This window comes from Alligator sinensis, unplaced genomic scaffold (genome assembly GCF_000455745.1).
Source record: "Alligator sinensis unplaced genomic scaffold, ASM45574v1 scaffold1094_1, whole genome shotgun sequence".
Taxonomy (NCBI): Eukaryota; Metazoa; Chordata; order Crocodylia; family Alligatoridae; genus Alligator; species Alligator sinensis.
The window spans coordinates 554,017-572,805 of NW_005842562.1; the positions used below are offsets into that span (position 1 = coordinate 554,017).

The following is an 18,789-nucleotide window of genomic DNA, read 5'->3' on the forward strand; positions in this document are numbered from 1 at the left end:
TGGCTAGCACTATGCAAGAAAGAGACTTGGGGGTTATCGTTGACCACAAGATGAACGTGAGCCTGCAATGCGATGCGGCGGCTAGTAAAGCGACCAAAACGCTGGCTTCCATCCCTAGATGCTTCTCAAGCAAATCCCGGGACGTCATTCTCCCCCTGTACTCGGCCTTAGTGAGGCCGCAGCTGGAGTACTGCGTCCAGTTTTGGGCTCCACAATTCAAAAAGGATGTGGAGAAGCTTGAGAGAGTCCAGAGAAGAGCCACGCGCATGATCAGAGGTCAGGGAAGCAGACCCTACGATGACAGGCTGAGAGCCCTGGGGCTCTTTAGCCTGAAAAAGCGCAGGCTCAGGGGTGATCTGTTGGCCACCTATAAGTTTATCAGGGGTGACCACCAGCATCTGGGGGAACGTTTGTTCACCAGAGCGCCCCAAGGGATGACGAGGTCGAATGGTCACAAACTACTTCAAGATCGTTTCAGGCTGGACATAAGGAAGAATTTCTTTACTGTCCGAGCCCCCAAGGCCTGGAACAGCCTGCCACCGGAGGTGGTTCAAGCGCCTTCATTGAACACCTTCAAGATGAAACTGGATGCTTATCTTGCTGGGATCCTATGACCCCAGCTGACTTCCTGCCCTTTGGGCGGGGGGCTGGACTCGATGATCTTCCGAGGTCCCTTCCAGCCCTGATGTCTATGAAATTAAGTGGCACCTGATTTCAAGAAGTTATAGACGGGTGCCTGGAGCCTTTAAAAAATAAAGGGAGGGATGGAGAACCACTGTGTATTGTCACAGAGTCTGTGCCCCCTTCCCTCCCAAAAGGAGTGCTTGCTTGTGATCTCCATGATCTTGTCTGGCCTTTAGGGGGAACTCAGACAGCCTGGATATGGCTTCTGGAGCAGGGTGGGATCCATTGCTCCTTCTGTTTCTGAGACCTTGGCCTTTCAGTCCCTCACCCTCCGTGGTTTTCCATGGCCCTGATAAGGGAACTTTCTTCAAGTTCCAAGAGAGAGACTTTACCTCTTGATAGGGAGAAGCATTTCGTGAAGTTTCAAGCAGGAAAGCATACAGCTCCTCTTCAGTAAAAGAGTTTATTAGGGAGGAGGCCACTTAGCCAGATGTTCTCTGCCCCTTCCAAAACTGAAGCAATCTCTCACTCCGCAGTCCAGCCTCCACAGGCCTGAGCACCAAGGGTTGCTCAGCTGTTCTCTTTCCAGTCTGCGCAGCCAGAAGTCCCAAAAACTGCTCAGCTGGTTTGTCTTCAGACTGCCCCCACCAGCCAGTGCTCTGCTTGATCAGGCTGCTCTCTCCATTGTCATGCTCTTCAGCTTCCCTGGAGCCTCCTGGGAGCAATCCCACCTTAGCTGAAGTGTCAGCAACGCTTTCTGATGCCTGAGGTCCATTTTATTTTCTCCCACTTGTAGGCAGCTCTGGGACTTAACAGGCCTCTATTATCCCTTCGTTCCTGGCCCAGTGCACAGGTTAATCAGGGAAACGGAGGCACACAACATATGAACACATTTAACGCGGAAATGTTACAGTAGAACCCATAGCGTGTCACAGTGATTAGGTGCACCGTTCCAACCAGTTGCATTGCTCAGGAAACTGTTTTGTTTCAGTGCTAAAAAATTGGGATGGGTGTACTTGTTTTTTTCACTTAAAATAAAAAGCTGAACCCTAGCTAACTTCAAAATGGATCACGGCTTTGATTTTGGTATCTGTTGCTGTATCATAATCCATCTGTGGCTTATTTTTTTCCTATACACATTTGTATAGCATTAACTAAACTCTTAACTTTTTTTTTTTTTAAAGTGTATTTTTTCAAGTCTTTTATTTGTTGTTTGTGCTTTCAGGAATTCAACTTAAGCTTGTTGTCTCCCTGTTTAAGCCTTGGCATGAATGAAATGTCAGGAGACCAGAAGACCAGTCTCTTTGAAACTGCTCGTCGGGTAACTCTAGATCATGTGTCTACCATTGTACAAAAACTTCCAGCCAACCATCAAGTTTTTCAACCATTGCAGCCAATTGAGACTTCAGCCTACTGGAACAAACTAAGTGATATCTTTGGTAATAGAAGTAATGGTCTTTTGTTGTTCTCTCTATCGTGAGACATAGCAGTGTTGTCCCAATAAGTCAGTTTTTTCATGGAATTAGATAATTGGTGGTAAAACACTTTAATCAGTTAAAGCAAGTGTTTGATTATTTCAGGCACCAAGGTTTTATGTGAGTTCTTTTTTTCTAGGCGATGTGTTGGTGTATCAGTCTGTGATGACACTCTGTCGTGCACTGGCTCAGTATTTGCTGTTACTCTCTAAACTACCAGCATGTCTTCGTATTCCACCTGACAAAGAAAGTGATATATTGAAGTTTGTTGTAATGTCACTAGAGGTAAGATAAAGACCTTAATATGTGGCAGAATATTTACAGCAGATAACTTGTGAAGATTTAGTAGAAATTTTGATCTGTAGTTTCCCAACAGAGTAATTATTGAATGAGCTAATATAGAAAATAGGAATGAGCTATATATTGGAGTTATGGAGGGAGTAAGAGCTGCGGAAGATGGATTCTGTTGGAGGCTTTTTCACTGGCACAGGGGAGAGGAGGCATGCAGAGGGCGAGGAATATCTTGACAATTTTGAGAGAGACATTGCAGCCTGTTAGAAAGGTGAATAAACATGATATTTTGCATTAATATAATACTTACAGCTTAGCTTTGTAACCTTATTTTTCTGGAACAGTACAGTACTACAGTAAACAAAATTATTTATAATCTTAGTTGATGAACATTTATATATCATGGAGGATAAATTAAGTTTGCTCTTATTTTTGCATGTTAGAACAGTTCAATATTAATGGACATTTTTTCTTGTACAGGCACTGTCATGGCATTTAATACATGAACAGGTCCCTCTAAGTATAGATATTCAAGCTGTTTTGGATTGTTGTTGCCTGACTTTGCAGCAGGCTGCTCTCTGGAACTCACTGGCTTCTGCAGTGTATGTGACGCATGCCTGCTCTCTTATTAATTGTGTGCGATTTCTAATAGAAGCAGGTGAGTTAAATTTGAATAGCTGTGGAAAGGCTGCAAAATAAATTGGCAAATAGCACTGTTCAGATGCCACCGCTGGACAAAAACTTTCCTGACCTTTTTTTAATTTGCCAAATGGGTTTCTACCATGGGGCATCTCCTGTTATTTTGCATTTGCCTTTGAATTTTGCAACCATAATTGCTTGCCAATTTTTGGAAGCTTGGGGATGGAGAAGATTCCAAATGAGGAAATATTGATATATATATTTTTTTTATTTCTTCATTTATCTGACTTAGTTGCAGTTAAACCTGGAGATCAGCTGCTTAGTCCAGAAAGGAAAAAAAATACTTCAAAAATAGTTGGTGAAGATGAAGTTGATTCCAATGACCAGAGTAAGTCAGCAATAAACTTTAAGCTTTCCTGTAGTTTTACCTCTTGAAAATGCCATACTTATCTCTGTATTACCAGTTTAAATCAAGAAGGCCTTAGCTGGGTCCTGTCTGCAATCCCAAATTCATATGAAAATGTTCACTTTTTAAAAGTGGTGGAGTATCAAACTTGCATTAGTAAGTTAAACACTGTGCAAACTGTTCTTCATCTCCTGGCATCACTTACGCTTGCTCTGAGCAGGTATAATTAACAACTTACAGATAAAACTGAAGTTTCCTGGAATCTGTTTCACTGCACTGCATAGGTAGTGTAAAAACTATTCATGCTTTAGCTGAAAGGCACCCATTTCAACCTTTCAGTACCTCTTTTTCTCCATTACACTGTGTATGAGTCCAGATAGGCAGGTGGCTACTTCTTGCCATGATTCAGCTTCAGCACCTTTGAGACTATTTGTTCTTATTGGCATGTTTGTGTCCTCCTTGTTCTTGTATACATTTTTGTGCATGTTTGTGATGCTTTACATTGAACTTCCTCTGTTTTTCCCTACTAAGAAATGAAGCATGTTACAAAGGCTTGTGAAATGGTGGCTGAACTGGTAGAGTGTTTGCAGACTGTTCTAGCATTGGGACACATGAGAAACAGCAATATCCCAGCATTCCTCACTCCTGTCCTTAAGAACATTATCATCAGCTTGGCCAGACTACCTCTAGTGAACAGCTACACAAGAGTACCTCCTTTGGTATGTGCCTCTTGCTTTATTTCCATAGCACGAGAGCTATTGACCATTTTTATGTAAACTAAATGTGGTGGTGTTAAAACATAACGTTTTACTTTTCTAAGTTTTGAATCCTAACCATAAGATTTGCTTGTCCTATTGGTCTTAACCATTGCCTGGCAAAACTGAAAATATCTACTATGTAAATCTTCTGTGTAGTTAAAGAGAGAAAAAAAACCGTGGGGTGGAGGGAGGATGAGTTGTGCACATCTGTATCTGCACCTCACTGCACTAGCTGAGAACAAGCAAGGGCAATAGTACATAGTACATACCTAATTCTTAGGTTGCTGTGTGAAGCAAGGAGTTCTCTAATGTTGTATTATTCAGTTTAAAATTAACTTGGCTCTAAAATGCTGTTAAGAGAAGAAGGGCCTTTTTGCTTGTTAAGTCCCCTGTCACTAGATGCATCTAGCAATTGAATATTTTTTTATAATATCGAAATTGTGCTGTTCAGGTGTTTAGTGAATACATAAAGAGGATTCCATGTTTTCAAGTAATTGATTTTGTTGCTGTTACTTTCTCTGTGGACTGTTGTCAGGTCTATGTGGCAATTACCACTTGGGTAGTCCAAATTTATAATTGATCTAAAATTTCCTGCATTTCAATTAACTGTAAAAGGAGAAAGATATTGCTTATGAGATGTTGTGTGATGCTTCTTCCTGTTCAGAAGTCTATGAAATGAAAAGAGAAATTATTTCATGGCTTATTTTCCTAACATTTCTGGTGGACATCTTTCAGTAAACAGAAGGGTATAACTTGGCAGAAAAAGTGTTTTGTTATGTTAGGAATGGCCAAATATACACAATTTTAGGAAAAATATTACCTGCATGTTTTCAGGCTATTCTGAAGGCCTGAGGCTTTCATTTCATTATCAATATGGTGTGAAGTACAATAACCACAGCAGACTGCAAGGATGAACAAAACTTAAAGCATGGAAGGAAAAAAACTTAAGAATTTAAGTGTACTGTGCCCTTTGTGTTTGAGTGGGAATGGAGATCAATATGCAAGAAAAACACTATCTCAAATGTGTTTACAACTGTAATGTTGATACCTTTGACTGTTTTAAATAAAAACCTGTTATTATATTTGAACAGGTCTGGAAACTAGGCTGGTCACCAAAACCTTTGGGTGACTTTGGTACAGTTTTCCCAGAAATTCCTGTTGAATTCCTTCAAGAAAAAGAAATATTTAAAGAATTCATCTATCGCATTAACACACTAGGTAGGGTAGACAGAATATTTCTTGTGATTTATTTGAATGCATAATTCCTTTTCCTAGAAGAAGTTTAACTGATTGCACCTGAATACATATGCTCCATAGTATGTGTTTAGTGATAAAAGGCTGCAGTGTGTTTTTATATTGACAGGCTTACCAAATGGTTGGAAACATGAAAGGTAATTCAGCAAGGCAGGAACCATTATTTTTACTGTTTAATACATAATGGAGCATTTGACCGTGTCAAGTAAGTTTTAGGTATGAACCAAGTTTCAGAAACACATTTTATTAGTAAAAGCAGAAATGAACCACTATTTAATAATATATTCTGAAACTTAACAGACAGTATTACTAAGCTAAAATATCATCTGTTCGTGAATAGGATTTCATCTTTCTGGATAGTAGAGTTGAAATTCTACTTCAGTCTCAAATTAAAATGAACATGTTTTTGTGTGTGGTCAGTGTTATAAAATGACTGTAATTCAGTTTTGATACAGCTTACTAACTTTCAGTATCTGTAGAACAGGAATTGGGGTTTTAAAGATTAAAATAGAAATATTTTTAATTTGTTGATAGTTACATTTTGCTTAATTGTCAAGAGATATTTTTTCTGTAGTACTGTTGTGTTGCCAGCTTAGCAAACACTATTCCTTTGTTGGAAGTTTTGTCCCTTTTACTATAGGGAAAAACCTAATTGGTTTTTATGTGCAGCATGCAAATACTAGAAACTAGGTATACCATCTAGTTTACTCTTATGTTTGATACTAATGGTAAGTTATGCTGTATTTACTTTAAACTTTTCAAAAGAAAAATGAAGGCTTATGTACAGTTGTTGCACTGTTTCCTACCAAATGAATTTTGTTAAACTGCAACATATATTTTCCATATATAAAAAAGCAGTTTCTAAATGAGTGTTTAGTATTTGATAAGTTTACATTGCAAGATTAGTCCTTTTAATTGCTTTAAATGTTCAGTGTCAGGAAAATGTTCTTATTTTTTGTTTTTTAGATATAAAATAGTATAATAGGAGTTTATAAATCTATCATGGTGTTGAATGTGTCAAGGATCTGATGGGGAAATCTGCATTATTTGAATTGCATAAAATGGGTTCCTCTTACAACTCCTTCCTTCTTGGGATGAGTTTTCAATGAATGTTAAATCTTTTTAAGGGTCACTCCACAATTTTCTGTGCTGCCAAATAGACATTCTTCTGGAGAGTTATGAAAACTTGTTTTTTGTATTTCTGTTTACCAAGCTTTTTAGCTTTTTTATGTAAAAAACAAACAAAAAAAAAACAAAACAAAAAAACAACAAAAAAAACCCCAAACCAAACCAAAACAAACAAATGAAACAAAAGGAATTGTACCCTGGAAGTAAACCAGAATAGGATGACTTCAGTTGGTATGTTCAGGATTCTACTGATTCTAGAGATTTAACAACTTCCAAAATTGAATAGTACAGATTTAGATTGCAGCAACTAATAAACTGAAAGTAAATGGGATGTAATGTAAAAATACATTTGTGGAAACAGCACTTCATTTTAAAATACTGTTCCATTTTTGTGAACATTTCATTCAAGTAGTAAATGACTTGACTTCTCTTAACTTTTTCACAGGGTGGACTAGCCGTACCCAGTTCGAAGAAACATGGGCTACTCTTCTTGGTGTGCTGGTAACACAGCCAATTGTAATGGACCAGGAAGAAAGCCAACAAGAGGTAAATAGTTTGGCAGCTGTTTTCTGTAGTACGGATGTTTTTCTGCATTGATAATTGGAACTTTAGGCAGATTACAGTGAACAGTTCCTCTCAGAGGTCTTCATCTGATACTTCTGGGTTTTCAGACTTACAGGGCCAGGCACATTAAATTGCTATGCTGAAACCTCCATCTCTAGCGAGTACTTCTAGAAATTTGAATAAAACCCTCTCCGTTACCTTTGTTTTATTCATTCATTGCTAAAAATATGCTCCAAATAAATAGATTATCACAATTGTTGAGCACATGCAGAAAGCTCAGAAAGGTTGCAAGCAACAAACTCTGTTATAGGGAACTAAATCTTCACAATCAAACTCATGAAATACAGTAGATAAGATTCCAGCAGGAACAACTTGGATATAGTTGCTGTATTCATATTCCCTTTTTATGTAAAACTAGTTTGATATAAATTTTAAGAATAGCCTTGTGCTAATGTCATGTGTATGGCATGTAGCAAAGTCTCTGATTTTGGAACCTTAATAAAGTCATTTTCTGATGACTTGTGACTGACTAACTGTACTGCTTCAAGTTTGAATGATTTCCTTTTAAATGAAAAGGCAGATTTATTTTGACAGGAGTCTTGTAGAAGTCAAATGGAGAGAACTTGTTAAGTCATGACAGCTATTGGGTAAAATGCATAAGCATTTTTGTGGAAATCCACAAGAGCTTCCTGCTGTCAAGGAAGTACCTCATCACTGCGATGCAGTCTCATGTTCCCCTTCGCTTGTCTTCCCTGGCCATATGAATCTTGCATTTCTTTTTATGCAGTGTTCCAGCTTCTGCAGGGGTGTGTGAAGGCTGGCATAGCCTATAGCAGGGGCAGGCAATTATTTTGGGCGGAGGGCCACTTACTGAGTTTTGGGAAGCCATCAAGGGCCACATGACAGGCAGCCAGATATTGGATATTGATTTTCCTATATTTTTAGGGGCCCCGTGGGCCAGATAGATTGGCCTGGCCGCATTTTGCCCGCCCCTGGCCTATAGCCTGGTGGTTAGGGCACTGTCATAGGATGCAGGAGATATGAGGGTTGAGAGCCATGAAATTCAGGTCATCTGCTTCCTGAGTGAGTTCACTAAGCACTTGATGTATTATTAAAAAGGCAAGCACATCCACTGGCATCTGTGTCTTAAAATTAGCTAGTTGTCCATACCCAAAGGGGTGATTTAGGTACCAAAGCCCAAGAAACAGGTTCAGATTTTGAATCCCTGTTTTGCAGAGAGGTGCTCAAGTCAAAACTGTAGGTGCATGCAAAAGTCCAGTAAAGGGGTGCGATTTCATCATTCCCTGTTGACTGGAGTAGACCTATCCCCATTCATTGTGCTGCCTGTTTTAGAAATAATTTTTACAAGCCTAGCTTTCACTCCTCGCTATTTAAGGATCTTAGGTTCTTAACTCAGCTTTGTGAATCTCACTCCTGGAGCCAGGCACTTAAAAGTTTGTTTGTGGATCTGAAGCTTATTCTCTCTGCTGTAGTTCCCCATCTGTAACATAGGGACAGTACTGTTTCTTTACCTCCCAAGCAAGATAAATGCATTGCAGCTTGAGAGGTGCTCTGTGATACTAATGGGAGTTGTATTGTTTTAACAAAAAAACCCACAAAAAAAGATTAAGTACACCAAAGATGTATGCTAAAGATTGTTAAATATACCAACAATGGAAAAAATGTTAATGTTTGAAATTAGCTTTTTGAAATCATTTGGGGGCATTTGGGGAAGAAGCACCCCAATGGCTGATTAGATAGTTCTGGACCGAAATCCCCAAATAAATATCATAAAACTTAGGGGAAGATTTGAAATCCACTCAAGTTCACATGTGAACACAGAAACTTGGGAGTAGGCAATTTTTGAAGCAGAGATCAGAATTGTACATTGTTGGGAGATACCATTTTTTTCTTTCATGTGCGAGGTAGGTGATGAGCAGGATCCAGAGATGAAGTATGGCAGTGATTCATCATCAGCTTGCTGAGCTGGTAGCCTGATTTTTGATTGGGTGGAAGTATCACTAGGCACATTGCCCAGTTGTTTGGTTGTGGTTTTTTTCCTGTAGGACTACTGAGAGCAAAGATTGTCTTTAGCATCAAGCAGTGTGTCTTCTCTAGTTTGAACTTTCCATTTTCAGTTTAAGAGCCTGTATGTTCATCTTGCAGGAGGACACGGAGAGGACCCAAATTAATGTTCTTGCAGTACAAGCCATAACCTCGTTGGTGCTGAGTGCAATGACAATACCTGTGGCAGGCAATCCAGCAGTTAGTTGCTTGGAGCAGCAGCCCCGCAACAAAGCTTTAAAAGCTCTGGATACAAGGTATTTCACCAACTCTGAAAGCATGTGTGTTTTATACTTGCATGTAGATTACCTGAAAGCAAAATAGCTTAATCTAGTAATAACACAAATGTGGACAAATTAGAAATTAAGCAAAACTATATGGAATGTCACACGCAGGGCACATTTATTTAGTCATAGTAAATCATAGCAGTTGCATGATGCTAAGAACTTTGTGGGATTCTAAGGTAACTCTGAAAGAGGAGTAAAGTGCAACTTCAAGCCAGATTTCAAACTTATTTAAACAGCTAGTCTGCATACTTGCACCTCAGCTGACTGACTTCCCCTAAAGCAGTAATTGGCAAAATGAGTATACTACAGGTAGTCACTTTATACTCAAATTGACAGGAAAATATTGGTGGAAAAAAATCTCCTTAAACCACCATTCTGATTTCTGCTGGGCTTTCAGGTTTGGGAGGAAGTTAAGTGTTGTTAGAGGGATTGTGGAACAAGAAATCCAAGCAATGGTATCCAAGAGAGATAATATTGCAACACACCATTTATACCAAGCCTGGGACCCTGTTCCGTCACTTTCTCCTGCTACCACAGGTAAATGTCTAATGGCCAATTGTGTGGAAGATTCTTCAATTCTGCAGTGACTTGCATTGTTCCTTGTGGAGGGGGAAGAATAACAAATATACTTGCATGGGTGGATCCAGGATTTTGGAAAGGGGATGGGGGTGGTAGAAGCAGCAGCCTGTGCTGCAGGGGTGGCTGCAACCCAGTTCCCACGTATACATCCAGGAGGTCCTCCCCACACACGCACACATGCAGGAGAGAAGGCTGTGGCAGGAGCAGCAGCTGGGGATTTTATACAGTCCCTCAAGCAGGTAAAACTATTTCCTTTCCCCTCCCTTCCCCTCTGTGCTGAGCAGCATGTTTCTCTTCCCTGTCTGCAGCTGCTGTCCCTAGCTGAGCAGTATGGTTGACTGAAACGGTGGTGTATCGCTGCCGCCGCCCCCCCCAATCAGTTGTGTTCTCAGCTGTTCCAAACATATAGAAAATAAACTAGTTTTTAGATTCATTTAAGTATTTGCTTAAAAAAAAATTCTCTCTTTCAGCGGCTCTTATCAGCCACGAAAAGCTTTTGCTGCAGATCAATACTGAGCGAGAATTAGGAAACATGGATTATAAACTGGGACAGGTTTGTTCAAGTTAACACAGCATGTTCAATGTGACTTTTATTTCTTTCTTAAAAATCCATTAAAGATGCTTTGCAGAAGCATTATTTAACATAACATTTAACTTCAGTATAATAAGAAAAATCTAAGTTCTGACTGAGAACAGAGTCAGGAGGTGTTTTTTTTTAATTCTCAGTAAATCTGTCTTGGATATAAGTTTGACTAGATTTTTACTAAATAAACATCAGTACCCCAAGCATGGCTTAGGAATTTAAATCAAAATTACTAACTTAATTTAGTCATAAAAGAAATAACTCCACAGTGGGCAAGCGAGTTTAATTTTAGCTCCCACTTGTGTGTGAGGTTAAATAGTTCCCCAAAAACCCCCCATAATATATTAGTGAAGTTCAGTTTTGAATATTTAGTGTAATGTTATTGCTAAAGGAACTGAACTGTCAATCTAATATCTCCAATAAAAATAGAAAGATGTCAATGTTTTGTGTGTCTAGGCCCCCGTAGTACCTCCCTTGTGGGCGTATTTTAAATTGCTGTATGTTAAATACTTATAAATGCCTTTTTAATGAGCATTTCCTCCAAGAAAAGTTACAGCCATGATGCATAGCACATAGCCATAGCACAGTTCTAGCCCTAGCAATGCTGAAGTTTTAATTGGCAGTCAGTTTGTATTCTAAGCCCTTATTTTTGCGTACTGATATTTTTAAAAGGCTGCTGCTCCAGGGTCATGTGGCAAGGAAAGACATCATGTTATGTGAATAAAAATATTCTTTTCAAAAGTTACATAATCGCTCGATACATTAATTTTTTTAATAAATCTTCCCATATATCACTGAGCTAACCCTTATAATATGCATTTGATATTTTTTCAAGTAATTTTGTTTTTACAAATAAAATTAATTTTTTAATACATTTTCTAATACATTCATATGCATCATGCAGTGCTTTTGAAGTTGCAGTTTACCCAGTACAGATGCTTAAGCTTCACATTTAAATAAATGTCTCTTTAATGTAGGGTTTGTGCGTGCTGATTTTTCTTTTAGTTTAATTGAAGCATTCCCATGTATCAACTAACATTGCAGCTGGGAAATATTAAATTTGGTGTGCAGTCCTAGAGTTTGACCCCAACAAAGTGCATAATGTGCATCCCTTATCAGTATTCTGTGAATCAAATTGGGTTGCTCTTATTTTAAAAATAACTTCATTTATTTTAGTCTTGCATGCCTAATTCTAATTTATTACTTTCTGAGGAAATTATATTCTACACTGTTAACATAAATTTATCAAATGGACTTTTTTCTCTTCGCTTTTCATCTACTTCTACACCAATTCCCCTCCTTTCTCAAAACCTGCAGTTTGACCCCAAAATTAGTATCTATCTAACTTTGAGTCTCAAAATTTGTACCAATTTTCAACTTGGAATTAATCTTATTTTCCATTTGCTAGCCCCTGAGGAGAGTTTATGCTGGGTGCTGGAAACAGTCGTATAGACTCACTAAAAACATGTTAACTACTATTTGTGGGTGCTCTGTATGCAGGGTGCATACAGAAATCTAAAGTGGATTAAGGGAAACGCTCGGGTATTAGGGCTGTGCAAAGCTTCGGTCCCTGATTCAATTCAGCGGAGATTTGGTGGCCGAATCTCCAAATCTAATCGGAGAAACCTTTAATCTCTCTGAATCAATATGGAACCCTCCTGAATTGATTCGGACGTAGATACAACTTTAAATGTTTTTTCTATATACCTCTAGGTAGCAGGGGCTCTGAATGCTGTGGTGCTGGGGCAGATGCAGTGTCCCACAGAAGCACGGGGCTCTCCCCAGTGCGCTTGGCAGCAGACCCAGAAGTACTTCCGGTCCACTTCCTGGTCTGCAGGGGGGGCCCCCCACACTCCCCTGGCTTGGGAACTGGTGGCTCCTGGGTCTAGGTGGGCACCCGGGGTCCCCCTGCAGCTGATCACCAAGCCGGGGGGGCCCCCCAGCACGCTCCCTGGCAGATGCAGAAGTGGACCAGAAGTATTTTTGGGTTTGCTGCCAAGCACGCTGGAGAGCCCCCCATGCTCCTGTGGGATGCTCCATCTGCCCCAGCACTGCAGCGATCATGAGCCGTGCTTGCTACCTCAAGGTATGTAGAAAAAAACTTCCTAAAGCTGTGCTTGTTTCTGAATCGCTGATTTGTCGAATCTTCAGATTCAGATTTGACCGAATCAGATCGGGGACAGTGATCCGAAACAACGTCCCCGATTCGGGCCGGATCCGAATTGAATAGGGCCCGTTTCACACAGCCCTATTGGGTATATGCATTTATGCTGATGATCTGGCTTAGCCTTAATGAATACCGTCTAGTGTCACTGGGACCAGAAGTGCTGTATGATTATTACATTTCCTGGATATGGAGGCCCAAGTGCATCTGTCTCTTGTTATTGCTGATCCTTGCATAGCACAGGAAGAAAAGAGGCAGCATTTTATGCTTTTTATCTTAAAAGTAAAAAAGCAATCTGCCCATTGTATAACACTTTAGAAACTTTGGAAAAGGTGGCAGCAAGTAAACATACTGAAGGGAAATTTAAATTCTGCTTTATTTGTTAAACTATTGGTATAGAAAACTTTTGGTTTTGTTTTACACATTAGAATTCATACAAATTTCCTGATTTTATTTATTTATTTATTTATTTTTATTTTTTTTAAATGTAAATTGTGCTTATAGATAAATAGAGTAAAGTCATACTTTAAAATGTGGCTTGCAACTCAACTTTGTAGTTGTAACCCACTAAAACCTTTTAACTTGTTATTTTCCCTTTCCTACATCAGCACTTCAGCTACACTTGTGCTCTGCTTCATGCCAGGTCATTTGATTTTTCAGTTCTTATTAGTTATGTGCTAAACAGAGGCACAGCTCTTTTTTTTGGATACTGATCTTGGCATATTGTATTCACAAAAGTATTCTTTTGATTTGTAACAAAAAAGGTGTAAAAGTTCCTTATGTGTCATAAGTGCATGGGGCACTTCACAGAAATAAATGTTAATATTTAATGCTGTAGATGCATACAACAGATGTGAACGTTGCAGGCTTACATGCTTTAAGTTAAGCTCCCAAAATCATACATCAGCACCCAAACAGGTGGCCTTTTTTTTCATAGGCTCTGAGCTCTACTGGTTATTTAACTATAACTGCTATTGAAACCCTTGTAGTTATCATTTAGAATGTGTCGGTGGACTTTTGAAAAATGCTCCATAACATCTTTTCTTAAGGTCTTTCACTTTCTTGTTTAAGTTGTCAAAGAAAAGAGGAACATGAGAGCATGCTCAAGATCAGAAAGCAAGTTATAAATGAAATACCTGCTCTTTCAATTTGAAAACCATGTTCATCTGTGTCATTTTCCTCTGCCAAGTGCTCAACTAAATATCTTAAATGGAGAACAGCAAAATTTGCTAGTTAACTATTTCACTACGTTTTGCATATTTTTTATCTTCAATTTCGTAATAGAATATTTCAGATGTTTCAAGTTATAGTAGTAGAGAGGTAGCATATGGCAAGTTAAGGATACAGATAAAAAACATGCTTCTTTAAAAAGAACAATATTTCATTAGAAAGCTTGTCATAAGAATTGTAATACTACCCTCTTCTTCTAGTAGCAGTGATGCAGCCTAAAATCATATGGTGAGCACACCAAAGTGTTTGGGTTTTTTTTTTTCAGTTTTATACATTTTCTTGGTGAAACATGCAAAAGAAAGTGGCTGGTTCTGAGCTTAGTTCAGATTCAAAATTTGAGGCAACTTAAGTTGTTAACCATACAGCAAAACCAGTTTTTAGGTTTGCAGGAGTTTGTAGTATGTTTTCTTTTGCGTGGTTTCAATCCAGCATTGTCTATATTAAGGTCACTTCAGCTAAGTAAGAGAGATTTATTCAGCCACTTAAATTAGGATGCAGAGTACACTTTGCATTTGCATTAACTCAGACATCCTTCAAGCCTCTGGTTACATATCAGGTTTTATACTGATCTGTGTTTAATTTTTCAAGCATCTCTTTGCAGAAGCTTACAGATACTGCCTGTTACTTGAGACTTGGCTGTTCAGCATATGATTGCTGAAATTCTGCCTTTCCTAGACTTTTTTCTAATTGTCACTTTTCTCTAAAATAAGTATGAAAGTTGCAATTAACCAAACCCTATTGCGGTTCCAAGCCTTTGTAATGTATGCAAGAACTTTCTTCTTCCTTTCTTCACTTTCAACTTTTAACTCAAATTCATAGAATCGTAGAGAAGTAGGACTGGAAGGGACCTCCAGAGGTCATCTAGTCCAACCCCCCTGCCTAAAGCACGCTTATCCCTATTCAAACTGTCTCATACAAACCATAATCTGAACTCTACTGTCAACCCTGATGCAACACAGACATAACACCCTAACCTGCTACAGGTAAAGCGGGGGAACCGTGGCAGCCAATGTCCTGCTTCTATGACACATTGTCAATATATGCTCAAGATCACCTGGGTAGTGGGCCACACCCCCTCCTACAAAACCCACCACAAAGTGAGTAGGGTATAAAATACTTTCCTGACCCCAAATCTGGTAGTTGTCCTGACCTTCAGTGGAGGGGCAAGACCCTGTAGCCAGGAACCTATAGCTTTGGTCCCAGCAAGAGCACTGGCATACCCCAATTAAAATCCCCAGCCTTGGCTGTAACCAGTGCTTCTGGAAAGGCTTAAAAGCACCCTGACACATGTAACAAAAAAGTGTGTGTGGGGGGGGGACCAGCAAAGCCCAGAAGCATGGGAAATGCCCATAGTAGAAAAGGCCTAGATGTGCCTAGATCATTCCCAACCAGTGGCTGTCCAGCCTCCTCTTGAGGTGTGCCTAGATCACCCCCCCCCCCCTTAAACACCTCCAGTGATAGTCCACAGCTTCCATAGGCAGTCTATTCCACTGCCACTGTTTTAATTGTTAAGAAGTTTTTTCAGTTATCCAATCTAAACTTCAAGCCATTGATCTGTGTCCTCCTCTCTGCTGCAAAGGAGAAAAGGTGCTTTTCCTCTTCTTTATGAAAGTCCCTCAAGTATTTGAAGACTGCTGTCATGTCCCCTTTTCTGCAAGCTGAACATGCCTAGCTCCTTCAGCCTCTCTTCATATGGCTTGCTTTACAAGCCTTTTATTGTCTTTGTTGCCCACCTCTGGACCCCCTCAAACTTCTCCAAGGCCTTTTTAAAATATGGAACCCAGAACTGCACACCATACTCCAGATGAGGCCTAACCAGTGTCAAGTAGAGGCGCTATTGCCTCCCGTGTCTTGCACCTAACGCTTCTGTTGATGTATCCCAAACCTGTATTCACCTTCTGTGCAGCTGCCTTACACTGCAGACTCATTGAGTTGGTAGGTTACCAAGACTCCCAAGTCATTTCCATAGTGCTGCTCTCCAACCAGATGCTGCCCACTTTATATTTGTGCTTTTGGTTATTCCTTCTGAGATGTAGCACCTTGCATTTATCCTTATTCACCTTCATCCTGTTAGCTCTAGCCCAGATTTCCAATCTGTCAGGATCCTTCTGAATTGTGCTTGCATCCTCCTACGTGTTCATAATCCTTCCCAGTTTCATGGTACAGATTATTCTACTTTATAAGAGGTATAATTAAAGAAAACACTTAGCTTTATCGTAGAGAATTTGGATGCTGTGTCTTGCTTCTTACTTGTTGTTTCCAGACCAGGGCTAATATAGTATAAATGTAGCAAGATGGTTGCTTAGCAATACAGTTTCTGTAAATTTACTCTGCCATATTGCTTCGGAAAGGTGCGTATTTTCATTGACCTCAAGGGTGCACAGTATAATCCTATGGTCTTATCTAGTCATAAAACATGGTGTGTAAATTTATAAAAATGTGGCATGAAACTTGTGTCTTGCAGACTTCTTTGCTCCTGTCTTGGGGCCCCTTTATACACACAAGTAAAGGTGCAATGGAATCTAATGTGTGATCTGCAAAATCATGCCTCCTGCCATGCCACGTGATTTTTGGGATTCTGAATCGCATCCCATTGCATCTTATTGCCAGTGCAGGGGGGACTCCCCCTGCACTGGCAAGAAGAAAGTTCCCATAGCTGGGAGCCCCCTCAGCTGACAGGGCTCCCAGCTGTGGGGTTGCCCTGTGCACTCCCATGATTGGGGGATCACAGCAGCTACAGTCTCCCAGCTGCAGAGGCACAGGCTACACATGCAAATTAAATCTGGATAGAAACCAGATATACAGATATCGCACTTTTTCCAGCACTAACTGTAGAGTTGGTTGGATCTTTATAATGCTCAATAGTTAATATGTATGTGTAGCTGGTCTAAATTAATTGTGTAATTAACTAGGTAATTGTGTAATAGATGTAATATGTGTGGGGGAGGGGGGAGTAAGAGGGGTGGGCTTAGAGTGCAGCACAGTTTTCATTTATTTTAGCAACTTCCTGCTTGATTATGAAACAGCTAAACATTTTTGGTGTTTAAGGTTTCTATACACTCTGTGTGGCTGGGAAATAATATCACTCCCCTGAGAGAAGAGGAGTGGGATGAAGATGAAGATGAGGAGAATGACTTGCCTGCTCCTTCCTCACCACCAACTTCTCCTATCAACTCCAGGTATCTCATTGTGTTTCTTCCCTTAACCACTTGAACAGGGTTTTTTTTTTTTAATTCAGTAAGAGAGAATTCTGTATTGTCTTCCACACACTTGGTGCTTGCTGAGTAGTCTCTTTATTTAAAAAGATGCAAGAATAGTGATTGTCATTTGCTTGTTGTGCTTTGTAGGAAACATCGGGCTGGTGTTGATATCCATTCATGCTCTCAGTTCTTGCTTGAGCTGTACAGTCAGTGGATATTGCCGTCAAATCCTAGCAAGAGAACACCTGTCATCTTGATTAGTGAAGTGGTGCGATCGGTAAGCTTGCAAAATAAATTTTCTGTACCGTAATTGAGTGTTTCACTGAATACCTGAAGTAAGGAGAATTTACAAAGAACCTTTCTTATTCTGCAGAAATATTGACTTGTGGGGAAAATGTTGTGAATTTAATGGTGTATCTTTCTACCACCTGATTAAAATAATATAAGCAAATAGTAGCAAAATATGGAAGTTACAAATGCTTTATAAAAAAAAAAAATATTAGAGAGAAAAATGTTCCATTTTTTTGCCTGCGTACTACACTTAATTTAGGATCCTTTGTTTGCACTGGACTGTGATTTAAGAAGAATATTCCTAGAGTCGAAGAGGAAATATAGAGGAACAAATTATTTTAAGGAGCTAAAATTATTTTTGAGGCATCCAATGAAGGACTAAATTTAGTAAATACTTTTATGCATTTGAGGACGTGGGCAGTATAAGGAATTAGTAATGGTAGTCCCCAACACTGACAATACATATTAAAAGGATATTATTCAAAGACTCAAAAACATCAGGATGAGTTGCCATTGCCTCGGAGGACATACTGCAGGGCTCGGTCCTAGGACCGGTACTCTTCAATGTCTTCATCAGCGACTTGGACGAGGGAGTGAAGTGTACTCTGTCCAAGGCTGTGGATGACACAAAAATGTGGGGAGAAGTAGACACGCCGGAGGGCAGGGAACAACTACAAGCAGACCTGGACAGGTTGGACATATGGGCACAAAACAACAGAATGCAGTTCAACAAGGAGAAATGCAAAGTACTGCACCTAGGGAGGAAAAATGTCCAGCATACCTACTGCCTAGGAAATGACCTGCTTGGTGGCACGGAAGCGGAAAGGGATCTTGGAGTCCTAGTGGACTCCAAGATGAACATGAGTCGGCAGTGTGACGAAGCCATCAAAAAAGCCAATGGCACTTTATCGTGCATCAGCAGATGCATGACGAATAGATCCAAAGAGGTGATACTTCCCCTCTATTGGGCGCTGGTCAGACCGCAGTTGGAGTACTGCGTGCAATTCTGGGCGCCGCACTTCAAGAGGGATGCGGATAACCTGGAGAGAGTCCAGAGAAGGGCCACTCGTATGGTTAAGGGCCTACAGACCAAGCCCTACGAGGAGAGACTAGAGAAACTGGACCTTTTCATCCTCCGCAAGAGAAGGTTGAGAGGCGACCTTGTGGCTGCCTATAAATTCATCATGGGAGCACAGAAGGGAATTGGTGATGCTTTACTCACCAAGGTGCCCCCGGGGGTTACAAGAAATAA

At 39.9% G+C, this 18,789-nt stretch overlaps 1 protein-coding gene across 7 annotated transcripts in view; it reads left to right on the forward strand.

The window, feature by feature from the left end:
* The window catches only part of HTT (huntingtin), a 161,361-nt gene that overhangs the window by 122,565 nt on the left and 20,007 nt on the right, over positions 1-18,789 (forward strand). For 5 of the 7 annotated variants that reach the window (XM_025214043.1, XM_025214044.1, XM_025214046.1 and 2 more), the window contains 12 exons: positions 1,850-2,063; positions 2,239-2,384; positions 2,871-3,048; positions 3,322-3,417; positions 3,967-4,154; positions 5,285-5,411; positions 7,021-7,121; positions 9,306-9,460; positions 9,888-10,027; positions 10,540-10,622; positions 17,095-17,225; positions 17,394-17,523. In XM_025214043.1, the coding sequence (XP_025069828.1) occupies positions 1,850-2,063; positions 2,239-2,384; positions 2,871-3,048; positions 3,322-3,417; positions 3,967-4,154; positions 5,285-5,411; positions 7,021-7,121; positions 9,306-9,460; positions 9,888-10,027; positions 10,540-10,622; positions 17,095-17,225; positions 17,394-17,523 (1,689 nt within the window). Of the gene's footprint in view, positions 1-1,849; positions 2,064-2,238; positions 2,385-2,870; positions 3,049-3,321; positions 3,418-3,966; positions 4,155-5,284; positions 5,412-7,020; positions 7,122-9,305; positions 9,461-9,887; positions 10,028-10,539; positions 10,623-17,094; positions 17,226-17,393; positions 17,524-18,789 lie in introns of those variants that run through there. The other 2 variants (XM_025214047.1, XM_025214048.1) reach the window with 2 other exon arrangements.